General features: G+C 39.6%; 1 protein-coding gene across 1 annotated transcript in view; it reads right to left on the bottom strand.

Moving 5' to 3' along the window:
- Positions 1 to 23,801, bottom strand: part of ATRNL1 (attractin like 1) — a 449,173-nt gene that overhangs the window by 389,866 nt on the left and 35,506 nt on the right. The window contains exons 6-8 of the mRNA XM_054728743.1: positions 18,824 to 18,998; positions 15,900 to 15,987; positions 7,771 to 8,026 (exon numbers count right to left, since the gene is read on the bottom strand). Coding sequence (XP_054584718.1) covers positions 7,771 to 8,026; positions 15,900 to 15,987; positions 18,824 to 18,998 — 519 coding nt within the window. The remainder of the gene's footprint in view (positions 1 to 7,770; positions 8,027 to 15,899; positions 15,988 to 18,823; positions 18,999 to 23,801) is intronic.

The following is a 23,801-nucleotide window of genomic DNA, read 5'->3' as shown; positions in this document are numbered from 1 at the left end:
CCATTCACAGCTGAGCCTTGAACAACACAGGCTTATGGGTGCCAACCCTTCAAGTAGGTGAAAATCCGAGTGTAACCCTTAACTACCCAAAAACTGAACTACACCTGATGTCCCTCAGCACCCATCGAGGATTGGTTCCAGGACCCCCCACGGAGATGAAAACCCATGAAAGCTCAAGTCCCTGATGTAAATGGTGTAGATCGAGCAAACAGTCAGCTCTCTGCATCCACAGACCATGGATGGGAAACAGTATAGGTATCTACGAAAAAACAATCTGCATATAAGTGGACCCATGCAGTCCAAACCCATCTTGTTCAGAGGTCAACTGTAAATCAAGCACACTGAATGAAACCTATCTTCAGCTAAAGAACGGATTGATTTTGGGAACACAGCCCACAGGATTCATCAACTAACTACAAGCATTATAATTAAAGAAGGAAATTGCAAAGATTACGTGTTGATCGAAAGCCTGGGTAAGTTCCATCACCACTCTGGTAGTTGTCTCTATTAATGGACCCTTTTTTTGAACTTATCTTTATTTTGAAAGTATTACAGATGTCCCTTTTTTCCCTCCATTAACCCCCTCCATCCCCTCTCCCCCAGGCCTACAGCACTATTGTCTGTGGGCCTGGGTTATGCATGCAAAGGCTGCCTTCTCTTGTCTGCACTACTTCTTAACTATCCTAATGGTGTTACCTGGCCTTTCCCAAATAAAATTCTTTCACCTGAATCCTTGTTTCATGGTCTGCTTGTGTGAAAACCCTTTAGAAAGATCCTGTACCTCCTGCCAGTTGCTAACTTCTTTGCTCCCCTTGACAAGCAAGTTTCCTTGAAAGAGCTGCCGAATTCCCTCTTCAATCCAACTGGGCTTTTACCCAACCACTACACACAGACTGTTCTTGTGCAGATCACCAATGACCTGCACAGTCCCACATCCAAGGTCAATCCTCAGTGATCATCTTCCTTCACCCACCGGCGCAGCAGCATTGAACAGAGATGACGACTCTTCTGTTTAAAGTCTTTCTTCATTTGGCATCCAGTTCACCGCACCCTTTCTTGCTCCTTTTCTTCTTCTCCCCTACCGCTTACCATTGGAACACCCTGGGGCTCAGTCGCCCTTTCTTTTTATCTGCACCCATTTCCTTAGTGATCTGATCCAGCCGCATGGCTTTAAATGCTATCTATCTCTATCCCCAAAACTCCCACATCTACATCTCCAGCCCAGACCTCTCTCTAGAAGAACTCCAGACCCACACATCTACTTGACATTTTCACTGTAATGTCTAATGGATATCACACATATAAATGTCCAAACTGAAATCCTGACCTTGAATCATCCTTCGCCTCAAACCTGCTTCAGGATCTTCAACATGTCAGTCGATGGCAACTACATCTTTCTAGTTGCTCAGGCCAGAAACCCTGGAATCATCCTTGACTCCTCTTTTATCTCAGACTCTACATCCAAACCCTCAGCAAATACTATTCACTTTACTCTAAAAACATCCAAAACAAATGGCCTGATTCTCCTCACTCCAATACTACCACCCCGGTCTAAGCCCATCATCACTGCTCAGGCTAACAGCAATCTGACTGCCTCTGCGCTTCTGTTCTTTCCTCCGCAGACGTTATTTTCAACCCAGCCAGAATGATTCACTTAAAAATTATGTTGTTGCTCTGCCCAAAAGCTTGCAACCTGTCTCCATTTCCTCAGAGTAAGAAACAAAGGCTGTGCAAAAACCCTATGATTTTGCTCCTTATTACTTCTCTGACCTCATCTGTTAATTTTTATTCTCTCCTCCAGACTCCTCGCTGTGCCCTGAACATGCTCTGAATGTTCTTGCCTTTACACTAGCTGTTCCTACTTCTAGGGAACACTCCCCTTCCCCTCAGATTATCTACGTAGCAAACTTCTCCACTTCCTGCAATTCTTTGATCAAAATTCATCTTCTCATTGAGGCTTATCCTCCTGGCCTTCCCAGCCACCTCGGTATTCTCAATCCCCTCTGCTTTGCTCTATTTTTATAAAAATTTACTATCTTCTAACACATCATACAGCATGCACAGCTGTATTATATTTACTACTTATTGGCTGTATCACCCTACTAGAAATAAGTTCCGCAAAGACAAGGAATAAGACCTGATGCATTACTCGCTGATGTCATTATTGCATATGTCTGGAACCAAGTGGAACCAGAAGGGTGATCCTATAGCTACAATATATGGAGGTACTCCTGAGCTCAAAGGATCCTCTAAAACTCAAACCAGCAATGATAATACGCATAAACTTTCAACTCAACAGCTAAAAATATTCTCTAGTGTCTTAAATTTTGTTATGTTAATGGATAAGACTCAAACTAAGATAACTGAAGCTAACTAGATGGTTCCTTAGTTTTAAGTCATATTATTACAAAAATCTCAAAGAAGATTCAGGATAGTAAGCACTGAACCAGAAATACTTCACAATTATTTTCACTATTATTCAAAATTTAGTACGTGGTCATTTTGGAATATGTTAACTGGGAAATTTTTGTCTCTTAAAAATCTCTACATAATGGTGAGATCAATGTCCTTAGAGTATAATTCAGGATAAATTTTTATCTAGTAAAATGCCCTGTTTTCATGAACTGATCTATTATAATTTCAGCTTTCTTTCCCGTTACCTTCACCACAGTGCTGGAAAAGAGAGTCCCTTCTTTAATTAAACAAAACATTCTCAGTTTTCTAGAAGCTTTAAACATGTAAGGATTCTCAAAGCAAATCCGACCTACATTTGGGTAGTTGAAGCCATTAAAATCAGTCAGGAAAAAACCAGCTTAAACTTACATGGCAGTATAGTAATCCCACTATAAACAGGGGGGGAATGTTTTAAACTGTCTCTGTAGAGATAAGTCTTTACTTATAACTAAGATGATAAATTATCCTATTATTTATGTTCAAAGCAGCCCTACTTAATATAGTATTATTCCCTGAAGTAGCACTTGTCTGTGGTATATACAACTTAATTATTCTGGCAGCTTTAAACTATAGTTCCCCATCGTTCTATTTACTTTTCTATGCAAGTACTCTTCAAACTGAAATTAATTACGGATTATTTTGACACCACATACTTTCAACAATAAGCAGTGAATTCAAACTGCATTAAGAGTAAATAACATAATAAGTTCATTTTATTATTAAAATATAATTTTACAGAAAAATTGATGACTTTTACTTTGTACTTAAATAAATCACAGAATTTAAATTCCACCCTTAATTCACCTATTATTCTTATAAAACTCATAAATAAATCATGTACTCTCCCCATTTCCATCTTAGACTACATTCATGAGTGTGCCTGACAATGCCATTAATAAGACAAAAATCAAACCAAAAATACCCTGTTGATAAATTTATTTTAAAATAGTATTTTGGTTATAGAATAAACCAAAAGAAACTCTACAGAAGTAGTTGAAAATTTACCAAAACTACAATTGATGTTCTGTAATCAAATTACTCCAAATGAAAACAAAAACCTAGCCCTAGCCGGTTTGGCTCAGTGGATATGGAGTGTCGGCCTGGGGACTGAAGGGTCCCGGGTTCAATTCTGATCAAGGGCACATGCCTGGGTTGCAGGATCGACCTCCAGTAGGGGGCGTGCAAGAGGCAACAGACCAATGATTCTCTCATCATTCATGTTTTTATTTTCCCTTCCTCTCTGAAATCAATAAAAATATATTTTTTTAAAAATAAAAGGAAAACAAAACCTACCAGCCAGTGAATTTATCAATATTTACCATTCATAGAAAATTAGAATTCATCTGCTGTGCCTTCCTAGGCATCCCTGGAAAGCATAACTGCCACCATGTCTCATGGCTGAATGAGACTATGCTGCAAAAAAGGTTAGTATAGAAAGTGGAAAATATATTCCGAGGGCCAGAAACCGTATTCAGTGGAAAGGCAGGGTAAGGAAGGTATGTACCATTCAGGCAGCCTAGGGATTTGGTTTCAATGGCCAGTACTGAAGGTAAGCCCGTGTGGGTACTGGATCAGAGAACTTCTATACAAAGTCAGGATCCCTGAAGGATTATATCCTCAATGAAAAAGTGAGTTATTTTTTAATCTGCTCTGCAGAAGCAGACAGAAAATGTGTATTTCCACTTGGCTGTATGTAAAGAAAAAAATTTCATTTTTCCTGGGAACTTTTGGTCATAGATCTTGGGGCAGGAATTCACTGTAAATCCAAGATCCAAAGAAAACCACATGCCAAAATGTTAAATTAATCTGGACCAGGATTGCTAGGCCCCAATAGCACACACACTCTCTCTAGAGCAGGACTAGAAAAACTAAGACACGAGGGCAAAATCGGGAACAAAGCCATGCCCATCTGTTGATGGACTGTCAGTGTTGGCTTTCTTGCTACCACAGCGGAGTTGATTAGTTGTGACAAAGACCGCATGGGCCACAAAGTCTAAAATATTTACTATCTTGCCCTCTATAGAATAGACTGTTGATCCCTAGTATAAAATACTGATAATGTCAAATGTGTTTGAAACAAAATAGGATGGATTAAGGCAGTAGAAACAGTGTCCTGTATATTGGGGCTTGATCAAAGAGTAAAAATATTGGTTGACTTTAAACTTAGTTAAATATTTGCTTTAACACTTCAAAAGTCAAAACCTGTGGTTCAAATACAAGCATGGTGATAGCTAAATTCTGAATTTTCCCATTCATTCCTGGGAAGACGATAAAACAAGGAAAACATGAATGAAAAAGAAAATTAAATTTCCAGATAAACTAAGAATTAAAAAACCCACAAACTCTAAATCAAGCGCAAAAAGCAAGTAAAACCAAGAGCCAGAAGGAGGAAGCCCCAAGAATGCAGAAGGAAGACGAGAAACAAGGAGTCCGGAAGGAGCCTAACAGTGGCAGATCGCAAAATTACTCATTTCCTCAAAAAAATGGGCCTCCTTTGGACATGAGAAGACATATAATTTTTTAAAAGACAACAAAGTGACTATTAAAAATATAAAACATGTACAGAAAATGTACAAAAAACAGATGGGATCACAAAGCAAAATCTAACTTTTTGTTGTACACAAGAGATGTATTTAAAACAAAGTGATTCTGAAAGGTTAACAATAGATGGGCAAAAGCATATCAAGAAAAGAATGACAGCCCCACCCCAAATAACCAAGAGCCATAATATTAATATCAGACAAGATAGAAATCCGGTCACAAAACATTAAATAAACAAAGCTGTTTATAACATTAATGCAAAAATTAAAGTCATGAATATCCATAAAAGCAACTTTCATAAAGAATAAATTCCAGAATATATAAGGAGAAATAGGCAAAAATACACTAACATATGTAGACTTTAATTTTCATAGCATGATAGATCCAATACAAAAAAAATAGAACTAAGAAGCAAATGAATAAAGTAGAATATATATATATATATATATATATATATATATCTCAGATACCATACCTTAAAATTATAACATTTGCCTTCTTTTCAAGTGTCTATACATTATTTATGATATTAAGCCACAAAGAAAATTTCAATAAGTTACAAAATATGGAAATAATACCTACAACACTCCATGAACATCATAAAATTAAAATAAAATCAAACAAAACCTTTCTATATACTAGTAGACCATTTATAACTACACTTTTTTTTTTAATTTATCTTCATTGTTGAAAGTATTACAGATGTCTCTTGTAACTTAACTCTTGCTGAAACAACTCTTGGGCTCATGTGAAAAATTAGAATGACAGCCACACTAGCTTCCGTGCTCTCAGGAGTTTGTTACAACAATAATGCATGTAAGCAGGTTTATTCGATGCACCATTACTTTTTAACCATTGCACTCCAAAATGTTCCCTTCAGTAGGAATTCTCTTTAGACTGCTTCTGTTTTCTCAGTAAAACAGTGAGTAAGTTCATCAGCTGAGAGTTATGATGAAGGACATGTTGGAAGTTTGAAGAGAGAGAAAAATGTATGAAAGAGTCATTATGAAGAGTTGGAAGAGAGACTGGTGATTATGAACGTGAAGCCTGGTAAGTGTAGAGGGAAGTATGGACAGAGAGAGGGAGAGAGAGTGAACACCTGAAAGGAGGCTAGTGAACTACATGCTGTGGACGGTTGAAGAATTCCCAGTGTGGGGACTAGCAGGAGTAAGCTGGAGGCACTCGAGTAAGATATCTGGAATGGGAATTGTCGAATTCAGTGCAGGTAGGACAATGTGCAAGACTGATTCAAGTCGGATGGAAAACAAGATCTTTGGGAGAGAGATCAAAAAATTGAGAAGCCAAGTATTGGAAGTATTATTTCAGTGGATACTGAAATCATAGAAATATTTGGTTAATGTATATGGGATGGAGTGACAGTGAGCCAGACGCTATTTCCTTCAAGGAATAAAACAGTGACCTAAGGAGCAACAGAAGACAAGAAGGCGAAGAAACAGGTGGTATAGTCTAATGACATAGGATTCAAAGCTGAGTGATTCAAAGGAGGAAGGCGTGGGAATAGAGTGTAAATGACAATAGGAAGGAGGATGCATATCCCACTTTCAGCCCAGCTGTACTGGCGACATGGAGGAGAAACAGATCACCCTGTACAGTTACACAAAAAAAGCAATACCTTGAGTTCAAAATACTGGTCAAGGCCAGATATGGAGTATGTTCTTGAATCTAAGTAGTGACTATAGGGTGCATATATTTGTAGACAAACTTTTTTTAAACTTACAACTGTTTGAAAATTTCATAAAGAATTTAAATAAGCCGAGACCGGTTTGGCTCAGTGGATAGAGCATCTGCCTGCGGACTGAAGGGTCCCAGGTTCGATTCCGGTTAAGGGCATGTACCTTGGTTGCAGGCACATCCCCAGTGGGGGGTGTGCAGGAGGCAGCTGATCAATGTTTCTCTCTCATCGATGTTTCTAACTCCCTATCCCTCTCCCTTCCTCTCTGTAAAAAAATCAATAAAATATATTTTTTAAAAAATTTAAATAAAATAAAGTGCCAGAAAACGAAGAAGAGTATTTAAGAATATCGTGCAGTCACATGCAGATTGCCCCCGACACCTTCATGCACCAGATAATAATCTTTCATAGAAGCCGACAGACTCTCAAGAGCTTCCTCTAAAAGACTAATACCTACAGAGACACACTGCAGTAAGCCTAGGAACAGAACCCTTAAAAATAAAAAATCCTGCCCAGCCAGCATGACTCAATGGTTGAGCATCGACCTATGAACCAGGAGGTCACGGTTCAATTCCCGATCAGGGCACATGCCCAGGTTACAGGCTCAATCCCCAGTGTGGGGCATGCAAGAGGCAGCTAGCTGATCAATGAATCTGTCTCACTGCTGATGTTCCTATCTCTCTCTCCTTCTCCCTTCTTCTCTGAAGTCAATAAAAATATATATTTTTTTAAATCATGAAATGCATAGCAAAGACACTGGGTTAGTTTTAGCTCCTAGCCTCCGAGTAAAAACCAAAGATGTAGCACCACCTATTGGAATTTCACATATTTAAAAATATTCTCAGTTCTTAGAAAATGTAACTTCTGTAACATTTCCCCACATTTGCCTAAGAAGATAAACTTTATTAAAGGACAAAATCTAACACAAAACCAAAGGAATTATATTAACAAGTATCAATTCTTGGCTTATAATTCTTATTTCAAATAACTAACCATTTTGACTAAGTTCAAATGAAGATTTTAAAGATAAAAATGTGCACAATCAAGAAAGAGTTTATAAATACGCATGCAAAGTAACTCACAGATATGGTATTCCTGTACGCTGCTTGTATAACCATATATTGCAGAATATCCAAATATTATGATCATGACAACATCTCTACTATCCAGCTCCATGATATGTGCCGAGTGCCCCTCCACCGCGTACTGCTGCCCGTGCCCAAGAACAGTGGGAGTTTTTGTGCTCCAGGACTGACTGTGAATGTTAAAAATCCATAACTCATCTGTGACATTGCCTTCACTGGTTTCAATTCTGCCTCCATACATAAAGATGTTTTCCTGTAAATTAAAAAACAAGTATTAATAAACAAACCCGTTATTTCTTAGCAATATACATATATTAAATTAGAATGAAGGCTAAATTTAAACACAGTTTTAGCAATCACTCACAACATGCATAAGGCATAGTTCTTATTTGTTAAAAAGTCAAATGGGAACACATGACTAATGAAAAATAATGCTTTTACTCACAAGAAAGGGGGGGAAATCCATGTTTTCAAAAAGATATTTAAAACAATTATATTATATAGTCAATTAACCTTTTTTTCCCCAGAGAGGAAGGGAGAGGGAGAGAGAGAGAGAAATATCAATGATGAGAGAGAATCATTGATCAGTTACCTCCTCTACGACCCACTCTGGGGATCGAGCCCACAACCCAGGCATGTTCCCTGACCTGGAATTAAACCCTGACCTCCTGGTTCATGGGTCAATGCTCAACCTCTGAGCCATACCAACCAGGCAATTAACCATATTTTTAATTTTCCTAGTTGCTGAGTCGCTAGCTGTCACACTGGAATGTTGCCATCGATATACACGACTCTGTGCTGTTCTGGATCATTCACTGCTTTCATCAAGCACAGTTCAGAGAAAGGTACACCACATCTGTGTATTGCATGGAGTACATTTTTATTACCATTTCCCATGGCCATGGGCAGATGCTTTATAGCACTTATAAATTATACAAAGAACTTTAATCACATAGGACTAAAATGAATGATGCATAAATAATACAAATCATTACTATTTCAACAACCGAGGAATAGAAAGGAATTTCTTCAACCTAATAAAGATCATCTAAGAAAAACACACAGCTAATATTATCCTGGATGATGAAAGAGGAGACACTTTCCCACTAAGGTCAGGAACAAGACAAAGACGCCCACTTTTCCCACTTATATTCCACACTGTACTCGAGGTGTTAGCCTGAGCAAATTGGCAAAAAAAAAAAAAAAACTGAATTAAGACACGCAGATTGAAAAAGAAGTAAAATGTTGTTATTCATAGAAGATATGAACTTATATATAGACAATACTAAGAAATCCTCCCCCCCCAAAAAAACAATTAGAGCTAATAAATGAGTTCAACCACATTGCAGAATACAAGATCAATGTGCAAAAATCAATTATATTTTTATACACTTGCAGTGAACAATCTAGAAATAAAAGTAAGTAAAACAATTCCATTTACAAAAGCATCAAAAAATAAAATACTTGGGAATAAATATAACAAAAGAAATTCCAAACTTACTCTGGAAGCAACAAAACCTTGTTGAAAGCAATCTTTTAATCCTCTCTAATAAAATGGCAATATGCAAATTAACCATCACTCCGCTACATAAGCCATGCCCACCAACCAAGCCACACCCACCAGCCAATCAGGGCGAGTATGCAAATTAACCCAAACCAAGATGGCTACAGCCACAGAGAGCAAGGTTTCCCAGGTAACAGAGCAAGCCAAGCTTTCCGATAGCCGTTGCAGGCCTAAGCCTCCACTCAAGCTACAAAGTTTCAATTATAGAAGGTAAACAAATTCAAACAGAAATGGGGGCAAAACGGAGCTTGAGAGAGCAAGCCAGGGTTGCCGGCGACAACAGGGGAAGCAAAGCTTTCCGCACACCCTGGCTGGGCTCACCTGCTTAAGGCTACAAAGTTTCAATTGTAGAAGGTGAATTAACTGCCACAGAAATGGCTGCCGCCCCGGAGGGAGCAGCAGGCTTGGCTCCGCTCCAGGCTACAAAGTTTCAATTGTAGAAGGAAAATAAATTCCAGATACCAGGGCCTCCGCTTGGGTTGCCAGGGGGCGTGGCCGGCCTGCAAACCACCACAGGCCCCTCGCTCAGACCACCCCACACCCCAAAGGAACCCCACCCTGATCCAGGACACCATTCAGGGCAAACCAGCTGGCCCCCACCCATGCACCAGGCCTCTATCCTATCTAATAAAAGAGTAATATGCAGATTGACCATCACTCCAACACACAATATGTCTGCCCCCATGTGGTCAAAGATCCTGCCCCCATGTGGACACAAGATGGCCACCACAAGATGACTAGCAGGAGAGGCCAGTTGGGAGGTACCCGGCCTGCAAGGGAGGGCAGTTGTGAGGGACCAGGCCTGCAAGGGAGGGCAGTTGAGAGGGACCAGGCTTGCAAGGGAGAGCAGTTGGAGGTGATCAACCCTGCAGGAGAGGGCAGTTAGGGGTGACCAGGCCAGCAGAGGAGGGAAGTTGGGGGCAAACAGGCTAGCAGGGGAGCAGTTAAGCATCAACCAGACTGGCAGGGGAGTGGTTAGGGGGTGATCAGGCTGGCAGGCAGAAGCGGTTAGGGGCAATCAGGAAGGCAGGCAGGCAAGCAGTTGGGAGCCAGCAGTCCTGGATTGTGAGAGGGATGTCTGACTGCCCACCAGGATCGGGCCTAAACGAGCAGTCAGACATCCCTCGAGGGGTCCCAGATTGGAGAGGGTACAGGCTGGGCTGAGGGACAACCCCCCTCCGTGCACAAATTTCGTGCACCGGGCTTCTAGTTTCTAAATAAATGAAAAGGCATCCCATGTTCATGGGTCAAAAGACTTATTGTTAAGAAGGGAATACTCTCCAAACTGTATTCAATGCTCTCCATTCTGATTCAATGCAATTTTTATCAGAATTCCAGGTGACTTCTTTGTAGAAATTGACAAGTTGATTCCAAAATTCACATGAAATTACAAGGCACCCAGAATACCCAAACCATAGTGAAAAAATTAAATAAAATTGGAGGTCTCACACTTCTCTATGTAAAAACTTACTACAAAGCAAAAGTAATCAAGACGGTGTGCTACGGGCATAAAGACAGACATACAAATCAATGGAACTGAGAGTCCAGAGATACCAAACATATATGGCCAACTGATATTTGACAAGAGTGCCAAGCCAGTCCATGGAGAAATAGTCTCTTCAACAAATGTGCTAAGAGAACTCTGAATAGTGACATGCAAAAGAATGAACCTGAACCCTTACTGCACACCATATACAAAATTTAACTCAAAATTAATCAAAGACCTAAATGTAAGAGCCAAACTATAAAACTCTTAAAAGAAAACATGGAGTAAATTTTCACGATCTTAGATTTTTAGGTATGACACCATAATCACCAACAACAAAAGGGGAAAAAGATAAATTGGATTTCATCAAAATTAAAAAAAAAAAAAAAAAACTTTTGTGCTTCAAACGACACCATCAAGACAGTGAAAGCTCACAGAATGGGAGAAAATATTTGCAAATCATAAGGGACTTGTATCTAGAATACATAAAGAACTCTTTACATCTCAATAATAAAAAGACAAATAACCCAATTTAATAATGGGCAAAGGACTTGAATAGACATTTCTCCAAAGAAAATACAGACAGACAGTAAGCATAAGAAATGATGCTCAACATCATTCATCAACAGGGAATGCAATTAAAACACAATGAGATATCACTTCTCACTCAATAGGATGGCTATAATAAAAAAGACAGATACTAATGAGAACTGGTGAGGATCCGTAGAAATTAGAACTTCCATACCTGGCTGGAGGGAATGTAAAATGGTATAGCCAGTTTGGAAAACCATGGCAGTTTATCCAAAAACTAAATATAGAGTTACCATTGGATCCACAATCCCAATACTAAATATATACTCAAGAGAAATGAAAGCATGTGTCCTCACAAAAACGTATACATAAATGTTCATAGCAGCATCCTACCTTATAATAGAGAAACATGCAAATTGACCGCACCTCCGCTATGCCCATGATTGGGCCTGCGAGAGGCTGGGGGCGGGACTCCGGGTGACCTATCCGGCCGTTGAGAAGACCAAGATGGCGGCGCCCAATCCTCTTAGTTCCGGGGTTCCCGGTCGGCGATCGCAACCCGGGGGGCATGTCCGGGCTGAGCCTGGCGCTCAGCATGGGTCCCGGGCTGCGATCGCAACCCGGGGGGGCGTGTCCGGGCCGAGCCTGGCGCTCCCGGGGGTCCTGGGCGGCGATTGCCACCCGGGGGGCATGTCCGGGCGGAGCCTGGCGCTCAGCATGGGTCCCATGCTGCGATCGCAACCCGGGGGGGCGTGTCCGGGCCGAGCCAGGCGCTCCCGGGGGTCCTGGGCGGCGATCGCCACCCGGGGGGGCATGTCCGGGCCGAGCCTGGCGCTCCCGGGGGTCCCGGGCGGCGATCGCCACCCGAGGGGGGGTGCCGGGGCCGAGCCTGGCTCTCCCGGGGGTCCTGGGCGGCGATCGCCACCCGGGGGGGCGTGTCCGGGCCGAGCCTGGCGCTCACGGGGGTCCCAGCGGAGATGGCCACCCTGGGGGGGGGGGGCGTGGCAGGACTCGCCCAGCCCCTCCCAGGGTCCCTGGGAACATTGCGGGCATGTGGTTGCTGAGACCCAGACCAAGCCTCTGGCCACAGATTCATAGCTTTGCCGAGACCTAGGGCAGGGATCTGCCTTATCTGCAGAGAGACAGAGGTTCTGCAGTGGCCCCAAGATGTGGGTGGGCCCAGCCAGGGATCAAGGGGCATGGAAGGACTCCTGGCAGAGGGGCAAGGACCCTCACCCCTGAGACGGGGGTTGAGGGGTGGTGCCGCCTCAGTGGAGGGGTGCTGCACTGCAGGGTACTGGACTGACTGACGTGATTCAGAGAAGCTCCCAGTGCTAACGGGCCTCGCTCAGGCGGCCTTCACACTTCAGAGGCAGTGACTACTGCTCCTGCCTTCACCCAAAAGCAAGCTCGCTACACCCTGCCCCATAGCAGAGCATGCCTAGGCAGTGAGTGGGAAGCCTTCCACCTGCTTTGGAGAAGGGGGGGCAGTAAAGAATGGGGGGAGAGGAAAGAATGTGGAGCATCCGCAATGAAGAGGTGCTTGAGAAAGAGGCTCGGAAGCCTGACTGGAAGGTTTGTTCTGTTTGCTGGGCCGCTGCCCCTTAGGAAGCGCAAAGAGCATGGCTCTGAGGGCTTCCTGTGTGCTGAGTCAAGTTCCACAGCCAACTGGAATTGGCCTCAGTTTCCTGGCCTGTAAAATGGATGAAGCGTGTCCCAGTGCCTTCACTGAGCTTTGATGGGCAATTGAGATACTATATAAAGAAAATGAGGGAAGAAGTGAGAAAGAAAAGGAAGGATAAAAAACACAAAAGAAAGATTGAAAGGAACCTGTAAACCCATTGTCACTTAAGTAGGGAATATAGTCAGTAGTGTTGTAATGATGGTATGATGCCAGGTGCGTACTAGAAATATCGGGGAACACTTTGTAAAGTATATGATTGTCTAACCACTATTCTGTAACTAATATAAAACCTGAAACCAATACAAAATAATGTTGAATGTAAAGAAATGAAAATTGGAGTGAAATTTTTATAAATTTCAAAGTTTAAATAAAAGCTGTAAAGTAAGGAAGGGGAGAATAAAAAGTGTTTTTCATTTTGCCACTTCATTAAAAAGACAGTTGTCTTTATGTGGTGCTTTTATACTTTTCTAAGTCATTATCTCATTTTAATTTCCGGGCAACTTAAAGACAAGATAAGTATTCCCTCCACTATTCAAAGAAAGGAAATCTTGGTGTCTGGTCCTAATGATTCAATCGTCAAGCCCTTATTGTACAGCAGGGTTAGTAAAATTTTCTGTGCAGGGTCATATCTATACTAATAAAAGCCTTGGGGGTGATCAGGCCAGCAGGGGAGGGTATTTGGGGGCAATCAGGCCCACAGAGGAGCAGTTAGGGGTCAATCAGGCCAGCAAGGAAGCAGTTAGGGGGCAATCAGGCAGGTAGGTGAGCGGTTAGGAGCCAGCAGTCCCGGATTGTGAGAAGGATGTCTAACTGCAGGATTAGGCCCGATTCCACAGGAATCGGGCCTAATCCTGCAGTTGGACATCCCCCGAGGGGTCCCATATTAGAGAGGGTGCAAGCTGGGCTGAGGGACACCCTCCCCAGTGCACGAATTTCGTGCACCGGGCCTCTAGTTGTTCCATAAGAGCTAAAAGGTGAAAATAACCTACATGTCCATATATTGATGAAATGATAAACAAAATGTAGTATATGTCCATACAATAGACAATACTAAGAAATCCTCCCCCCAAAAAAAATTTCTTTGTAGAAATTGACAAGTTGATTCCAAAATTTAGAGATAAAAATGAAGTACTGACACATGCTACAATATGCAAGTCATAAGCCACATAGTACACAATCTCATTTATATTAACTGTCCAGAGTAGACAAATCAACACAGATAGGAAGTAGATTCATGATTGCTTAAGGCTGGAAGGATGAGGAGGTTTGGGGTGATAGGTAAAGGACACAGGGTTTCTTTGTGAAGTGATAAGAATGTTCTAAACTTGATTGCACAAGTCTGCAATTTGGCACAAATCTGCAAGAGATGTTTGCACTGAAAACATCTGAATACACTGAAAACCATTCAATTACACCCATTCAGAATCAGTGAATTATATGGTATGTCAATTATATCTCAATAAAACTGTTCCAAAAACTAACAAGTGTAGACAAGGACATTGAGGAACTGAAACCCTAGTGCGGTGCTGGTGGGAATGTAAAATGGTGCAGCAGCTGCAGAAAACAATATGGAAATTACTCAAAAAATAAAAATAAAATTATCATATAATCCAGCAATTTCTATCCCAAAAATTGAAAGCAGGGACAGGAGCCAGATATTTGTACACCTATATTCATAGCAGCATTATTCACGATAGCCAAAAAGGTAAAAGCAAGCCAGTTGTTTATCGACAGGTAAATAAACAAAATGTGGTATGTACATACAAGGGATTATTACTCGGGCTTTAAAAAGAATGAAATTCTGACACATGCTACAATATGGATAAACCTTGGGAACATTATCTTAAGTCAGTGGTCAGCAAACTCATTAGTCAACAGAGCCAAATATCAACAGTACAACGATTGAAATTTCTTTTGAGAGCCAAATTTTTTAAACTTAAACTTCTTCTAACGCCACTTCTTCAAAATAGACTAGCCCAGGCTGTGGTATTTTGTGGAAGAGCCACACTCAAGGGGCCAAAGAGCCGCATGTGGCTCGCGAGCCGCAGTTTGCCGACCTCAGTCCTAGGTGAAATAAGCCAGTCATTAAAGAACAAATGCTATATAAGTCCACGTATGTGAAGTCCCCAGAGCAGTCCAATTCACAGACAGCAAGTGGAATGATGGTCATCAGGGTCTGGAGGAGGAGGGGAATTGTTGTTTAATGGGTATAAGGTTTCAGCTTTAAGACAAAAAAAAAAAAGTCTGGAGATAATAGTGGTGATGGTTGCACAACAATTTGAATGTACCTATTTAATGCCACTGAACTCTCATGAAAAATGGTTAGAAAGGTAAATTTGAATTTTACCCAATGAAAGAGAAAAGTGACTGACCTGATGGCTAGGAATCAAGCCAAGGACAAAAACTCAATCTTTGTTTCTTCTCTTGTTCAATGGCGAATCATACTAAAAAAATCTTTTTTTTTTTTTTTTACTAAAATAGTGCTTGAGTCTGTGACATCTCAAGTTATTGTGATCCCTATGATCTATTGTTCTCATTAGGTGTTTGAAATAAATCTGAGATTTAGTATTTTTCCCACCAAGGTGAACTCAAAAATATTTTTTTTTAATTTAAAAAGCAAGATCCTGCCCTAACTGGTTTAGCTGAGTGGATAGAGCGTCAGCCTGTGTACTGAAAGGTCCCAGGTTCGATTCCGGTCAAGGGCATGTACCTTGGTTGCAGGCACATCCCCAGTAGGAGGTGTGCAGGAAGCAGCTGATCGATGTTTCTAACTCTCTATCCCTCTCCCTTCCTCTCTGTAAAAAATCAATAAAATATATTTTTAAAAATAAAAAAATGAAAATAAAAAGCAAGATCCTTACCTGATACAAAGCAAGAGAGTGTCCATACCTCTGGAGCGGTCCCCTGGACAGAGTTCCCACATTCCATATACTGTTTTCTAAATTATAACTAGAACCAAGAAAAGAAATAACTTCATAATCTAAGATTCCTGTTTGGTTTTTTTAATCTGCATATGTTTTCTTCATCTGTATTCAAGTTTTCATTAAATTCAAAACAATTAGAACTAACAAGCTCATAATTTCATGTACCATATTCAATATTTTTCATAAAGACATTCAAATTATATCTACTTTAAATTAGGACTCAATCACCTAAATGTATAGTATACATTAACTTGACTATTACTAGAATGAATTGGTTCAATTGCTTTAATAATTTCAGCCAATTGCTTAACCTAAACAATAGTGAGCTGGTCTGCATTTTTAAATTAAAAAACAAAAATAAGAAAACAGACTGGCAGCTCTCAGAAGGGAGAGGGATTGGTGAGGTGGGTGAAATAGGTGAAGGGATTAAACCAAAAAAAACGTCATGGAACAGACAACCAACTAATGGTGAGTACCAGAGGGAAGGGGGGTGGAGGCAGGTAAAGAGGGAGATTATAAATGGTGACGGAAGGAGACCAGACTTTGGATGATGAGCACACAATGCCATGTGCAGATGTGTTGTAGGTTTGTACACTTGAAACCTATATAATTTTATTGACCAATGTAACCCCAATAAATTCAATAAAATAATAACAATAATAATAAATGTCATAGAAGCAAAAAAAAAAAAAAAAAACACAGCTTTTTCCTTTGGAAATAGATGAAAATTCTCTCCATTTTTAAAACAGCCATTTGCTTTATGTATTCAATTTTATTCTTTTACATGCATCTAGCTCAGCATTATATAAGTTAACCAAGGGTACCTATTGCCTACACACAAACGTATCTTGTTTACTGATCATTTACTGATCATAAACGTATCTTGCTTACTGATCAAACGTATCTTGTTTACTGAGATTGTGTGACATGAATCTAGTAAGATAGAAGCTTCTGTAAAAAGAAGGTACTACTGGATTACTAGATAAAAATGAAAATTAATCTTTATTCTTCTGCTCTAAAAATATACATATGAAAATAGAAGTCCCAAGCTGTGACTCTCCAATGCTTATCTAAGCGAATTCCAATTCAGTCGTCACATCATACTCTACCCTCACATCACTTCGATTTGCCAAAACATACAGAGGGAAGCACCCAGCCAAGACCTGACGAGGGCCTTGTTTAAGAAGCTCACTATCAATTATCATCTCTTCTCTCTCCCTCCAACTTATCAGGGAAAACAAACAAGCTCTTCACACACTTTTAAAAAGGGAAGGTCACCAACAACTGTTTTCAGCATGATGGTTAACTCCTTTCCTACGCTGGCATTAGAAGATGCGTGTGAATGAGACAAATGAGGGGATAGAATCAATCCGAACATAACTTTCACAGACTCCCTCAGCTACATCTACCTACTACCAGCATCTGCACCCAACACACTGCTTTCCACCACGTTACCGCAAAGGGCCAGATAGTGAATATCTTGGGCTTTGTGGACCACATTGGTCTTTTGTATTCTTCTTTGTTCTTTCTTACAGCTCATTAAAAATGCAAAAACCATTTTACTTTATTTTCACAGGCTTTTCATTTTCATTAATCATAGTTAATTTCCTTTTAGGTTCCACATTTAAAACTCATTTCTTCAGGTTCCTTTCCTATCTTAGCAATTCATTTTAATCCCACCAACTCTCTTTCAATTCTTTCTACTATATTTTATCCATTTTATATTATGTTATAGAATTCTAATAGTCTACTTAAATATGTACCTAAAACTTTTTCCCTCCCTACAGAAACTATTTATTTTATACTTTAATTCGAGTCATATTCAATCATAGTTTTAAAGCAATCTCCTCTTATAAGCAGAATTTTAAAATACCCAATATTAATAGAACTAATAATGTTAGTGGGTAGGGCTACCAAATACAACTCAAGATGCCCAATTAAATCTGCATTTTATATAAACAACAAATAATTTTTTAGTATAGGTAGAACTCATACAATATTTGGGACAAAGTCAAAAAAGAATATCGCAAGGGTCTACTTATACTGTAAAATTATTCATTGTTTATCTGAAATTCAAGTTTTACTGGGTATCCGGTGTATTTCTCTGCTGCATCCGGCAACCTAATGGGTACACACCACTATGGTATATTGTCCAGGGTCAGTTCTGATTGGTTGATGCCCAAGTTGCACCAGTTGTTACATATTATGAGTATCACTCCTGAAAACAACATTGATAACCAAATTATTCTTCTTTTTGCTCTTTTGTTCTGTTATTGAATGTTCATAAAGTACAATCACCAGCTGAAAAGAAATCAGGTAAGCTGCCATCCATGTGGTCCCAGCATCATCCAATCATGCAAAGGATAATCTCCATGGAGACATCAGCAAATGAATGATCTGTCTTACAATACTGGCACTCTCTCCCAACAAAAGCTTGTAAAATCATTTCAAAGTTAAAAAGTTCAGGGAAATTAATTTACAGGTCAGAATGAAAGTATTTTTATATAAGCAATTACACTTCATTCTGAAAGCAATATTATGTGGCAGGATTCATAATGTCTGATACAGGCCTGGCCTCACCTTTCTTTAATTAATATTTTCTTCCTCAGAATTTATTAAAAGCACTCTAGAGAGGTAATGAAATATCTATACAAAACAAACCTATATGTATAATGACAAATATTTAATGATGAATATACTGAATTCAGAGATCCTCAAATCAAGTTCCATGTAACAAGTAGGTACTATCACAAAAATATTCATAAATTTTGACAGCAATAAAATAGGCATTTAGGATAGTCCTATTACCAAAAAAAATCAGCTTAAACAATAGATTATGAAAATCTGGAAAACATACTTACTTCAGGACCATTTGATAGGAACTGTAGTTAAAACTATATCCACCAATCACCCACATGAACTTCCCGTGTAAGACTGCTTTATGGGAAGCCCGACCTACGGAAGGACTGAAGGGTTTGACATTTGGCAGAATCCAGTAAGACTCGGTGGAAGGAACATTCAAAGAACAATCAGGACCTATTTAAAAAAATCGAACAACACAATGCGTTAAACAAAGAACTTAGATTATAAAACCGGGATATACGGATGAAGAGAATTAGTAATTCAATGCTCATCATATTAATAAATGTACATAATAAATAATCTAAACTATAACTTATGGGGAAAATTCTAACATGAAATGTAATGCCTACAGGGAGTCAAATCATACTCAATCAGACTTACATACGTTCAAATAAATGTCACAAAATCTGAAAGAATCACTGAAATAATCCTAGTTCTATCACTTACTACACATGTGACTGAGCAAGTCTGCTTATCTCTCCCATCATCAAATCTTCATTGATAAAACAGAAATAACAATCTATCCCTTAAGGGTGATTATAAATATTTAGTTTTTTTAAAGACAGTGGAGATGAAAGCATTTACAAAGTATAAACTACTAAACTAATATAAAGATAAAAATTACATTTTTTTTCTTAGCATTAAGAATAACCAAAATTGTTATCAGTAGGGAGGGCTTATTATCCTCAAACAGGAAAAATATTATGTATAACAAACTTATTTTAGTTAGGCCAGGATAACTTAAATACTGTAACTAAGTACACCTAGATCTCTTTGATAATGACACAATCCTTTAACTCAGATATTTAAAAATTTATTATTTTTGAATGAAAAGTCTCTGACCCATCCTATGGCAATAGAAGAAATTAAAGGAACACACTTATTAAAAAACAAAACAAAAAAACCTTTTTAACTACAATTCTGAATCACTTAGAACTCATTTAACTTGGGGTGGCAAACAATAGCCCATGAGCAAACTCCTGTGTTATTCTAGATAAAATTTAATTAGAACACAGTATGCTCATTCATTGAAGAACTGTCTATGGCTGCTTTTGCACTACACCAGCAGAGTTGAGTAGCTGCAACAGAGATCATACAATCCACACAGCCAAAAATATTTACTATATGGCCCTTTACAGAAACATTTGCCAACCTCTACTTTAACTGAAGAGAAATGAGAGCAGATGGACATTATATATAACTAATATATCTATTGGTACAAGTTTTGTTTTCTTTTTTTCCTTTTCATTGGATTTATTGGGGTGACACTGGTTAACAAAATTATATAGGTTTCAGTGGGGGTAAGGGGGAGAGATCAACCAAAGGACTTGTATGCATGCATATAAGCCTAACCAATGGACACAGACAACAGGGGGGTGGGGGCATGAATTGGAGGTGGGGGGTAATGGCGGAATAAGGACACATATGTAATACCTTAATCAATAAAGAAATTTTAAAAAATTATATAGGTTTCAACCCACAATTCTACAACGTATCATCTGTACACTGTATTGTGTGTTCGCCACACCAAGTCAAGTCTCCATCCATCATCATCTATGCCCTCTATATCCTCCTCCACCTCCCTCCCCCAGCCACCCCCTGCAGTCACCACACTGTTGTATTTTATTTTCTTAAAAAGGAAATATGTATTTATTTTAAATCATGTAAGTCAGGAATAGTAAGCAAATAAGGTAAAATATTAATAACAGATGAACTGGTTAAAGGACATTTGAATATTCTTTGCTATTGTTATTCTTGAAATTTTTCTATAAATTTGAAATTCTTTCTAAATAGAAAGTTAAAAACTGTTACCATCTGAAAGCACAGAGTCAGATGCAGTCAAATACTGCCAGGATACTTCTTGACAGAGTTTGATAAGGATTACCGGCATGTAAAATTCTCAGGAGAGTTAGGGGTATATTGAAATCAGTAATATCTTTATGAAATCTTCACTACAGCAAAATATTTCAGAGCAAGGCTGTGGAGAGCTGAGTACTGGCCCCCAAAGATAGCTGGGTCCTAATCTCTGAAACCTGGGGATGTTACCTTATCTGGCAAAGGGGCTTTGCAGATGTGATTAAATTAAGGATCTGGAGCTCGGCAGTTTCTGCTGGATTATCTGAGTAAACACTGGTGTCCCACAAAGAGAGGGAGATGTGACCACAGAAGAAGAAAAAGCCACGGCCGCTGATGCAGGACACTGTGCGGCACGTTGTGAAGAGGGAGGAAGGGGAAAGGAGGCCTGGAGAGTGGTGGGGCTGCGGCTCTAGCAGCTGGGAGAGCCCAGGGTGCAGGTTCTTTCCAAGTCTCGGGGAGGGGCGGGGGGGGGGAGGGGGAGGAGGCGGGGTGGCCCTGACAACACCCTGACTGTGGCCCAGTGAAACCAATTTCAGAACTATAACCTCCAAATGGTAAGTTGTATAAGTTATTGGAAACTAATACGTAATAACTAATTTATTTAAACTAAACTAAATATTATTTAATACACAAAACAGAATTATAGAATTTTTTTAAATCTTAGTCTGTAATCTAAAATGACTCATTTTTCTACACAAAAGAAAATAGCAGTCAATATTCTTCTTATATCTTTGTTGCTACCACATTTATGTAACTTCCAGAGATTATTAGAAGAAATAGTCTACAGATTGTCTTTTACTCTCATAAGCTTATAAATAGCATGGAAGTTTTATGAACAGAACTTAAAAGTTTAAAGGAAGATTGAATGTCTTAATTTGTAGCTTTCTGCATTCGATGACAAATGATTTGAAATGTACATTTACAAACTGAATATTAATTTAAAACACAAATGAATATAAAGAACACTTTATAAACACAAAGCCTTCGCCATTCATTAAAAATAGAACATTGAAATCTACATTTAAAGCCATCTGAGACTCCCTTTCATTTATTCAGAGAGGAAGCGAGAGGGAGAGAGAGAGAGAAACATCAATGATGGCAGAGAATCATTGACTGGCTGCCTCCTGCACGCCCCCTACTGGAGATTCAGCCTGCAAGCTGGGCAATATGCCCTGACGGGGAATCCAACTGTGACGCCAGGTTCATAGGTAGATGCTCAACCACTGAGCAACACAGGCCGGACCCAGGACTCCCTTTTTATAAACATGTCATGGGAAGCCTTCTGAGGCAACCTCTCCGCATGACCCCTGCACCTCTGCCATCCATCAGCATGGGAGTCTCCCCACGGCAGGCAGACCTCGGCTGTCCCGAAAAGGATGTCACAAAATGATTCACATCACAGTGGGTTTTCATAAAGATTTAATATGCCACCTTTTCCACGGGTTATGTGTAGTTTAATAATCCAAACAGCATAAATGAATTTCTAATGCTGTAACTTCAGGCGTTAGTGACAGGCTGCAGAGAGACAGATCTTGTGGGGAAAGAATGTAGAATTATGCACGGATCACTCTGAACTGTGTATCTCCAGACCCACAATCTCTCTTAAATTCCAAACGTGAAGTCAAACTACCTTCATGACATTTCCACTTGGGTGTCTAATGATCATCTCAAACTTAACACGTCCAAAACTAAAATCTTGACGTTTCTCTCCCAAATCTGCTCCTTCACCAGTATTTATCATCTCGGTAAATGGCACTTCCTTCGCCCAGTTGCTCAGGGCAAAGACTGTGATTCTATTCTTGAGTTCTCTCTTCCTCCCACACCCCAAACCCAATCCAGCAATAAATCCTGGACTGACGCCGTGAGGGATGCAGGGATACAGCCTTTCTGACTGTTCAAACATGGAAAGGCTTCAGTGAAGTGGGTGCTGCCTTCCCTTCCCTGCTGCCCTGCCCCTCCGGAGATGGCACAGACCACAGACCTCCCCACAACGGACAACTAGTAGCCAGCACGGCTCATCCAGGACCCTGCTCCAGGCCCAAGGTCAGCACCCATTCTGACTGTCTGAGTATCCCTACCTCACAATTGTAAATATCTTTACATCCTATCACCTCTACCAGACGCCAGCCACTGATCTCTTCCTTTACAACTAACCCTACCCCAAGCCACCAGCCACTCTGACCTGGACCATTACAACAGTCTCCACACGGGTCTCTTTATTTCCATTCTTGCTCCACAAGGCAACCGGAATAACTAGAATTATTAATGCACTCCTATCATTTCCCTATTCGAAATCTTTCCATAATTTCCCATCAGATTTAAAATTAAAAAACCTTAATATAGCCTTCAACCCCTACATGACTGGCCTCGGTGTATACTACTGAATGAATGAATATAACCTTAGAGCTATAAAAGATTAGGAGCATGAGCAGGAAGCAAACCTAGATTTCCTACTTATTAGCTGTAAAACTCTGGATGAGTGAACTTCTCCAAGCTTAAGTGTAATCATGGAGATCACTCCTAGAAGAACACAGGATTCTGTGATGATAAAATGAGATTGTACTTAATACCTAATACTATAACAAAAGCTTCATAATAGTAACTTAATTGTTATTATTGAGTAAATCCCTTCATTTTATACACAATTATATTAAGTATAATTAAGTCTACATGCAAAAATAGGTTAATAAAGACTAGTCTTATCAGATATTATAAATATACATGTCCCCAAAAAAAGTGAAATTTCAAGCAAAAAAAAAAAAAATCAATCCTATAATCACAAGTAAATCCAAATGGCAAATAATTGCCAAAGATAAAACCTAGAATAAAGAAAGTACTACAAAGTTTGAAAGGTTTTTCCAAAGCAATCCCAGAACTACTGAATTACATTCTTTCTTCCTCCCCCAAATTATAATTACAAACTCTAATTGTTTTACAGTAGAAAAAGTTTCTCTAAAGGAATCTATCGCTGATTTTATAATGGAAATGGAAATCAGTACAAAAATTGTCTTTATTTTACACAAATTAAACTTAGAAAATAACTTGGTTTCCATAAAGAAGGATAAAAATGTAATGACTTCAAGTGAGTGAAACAGTAATTCCCCTTAGGTGCCCCACATT

Source organism: Eptesicus fuscus, chromosome 17 (genome assembly GCF_027574615.1).
Source record: "Eptesicus fuscus isolate TK198812 chromosome 17, DD_ASM_mEF_20220401, whole genome shotgun sequence".
Lineage (NCBI taxonomy): Eukaryota > Metazoa > Chordata > Mammalia > Chiroptera > Vespertilionidae > Eptesicus > Eptesicus fuscus.
This window is presented reverse-complemented; position numbering and strand designations above follow the sequence as displayed.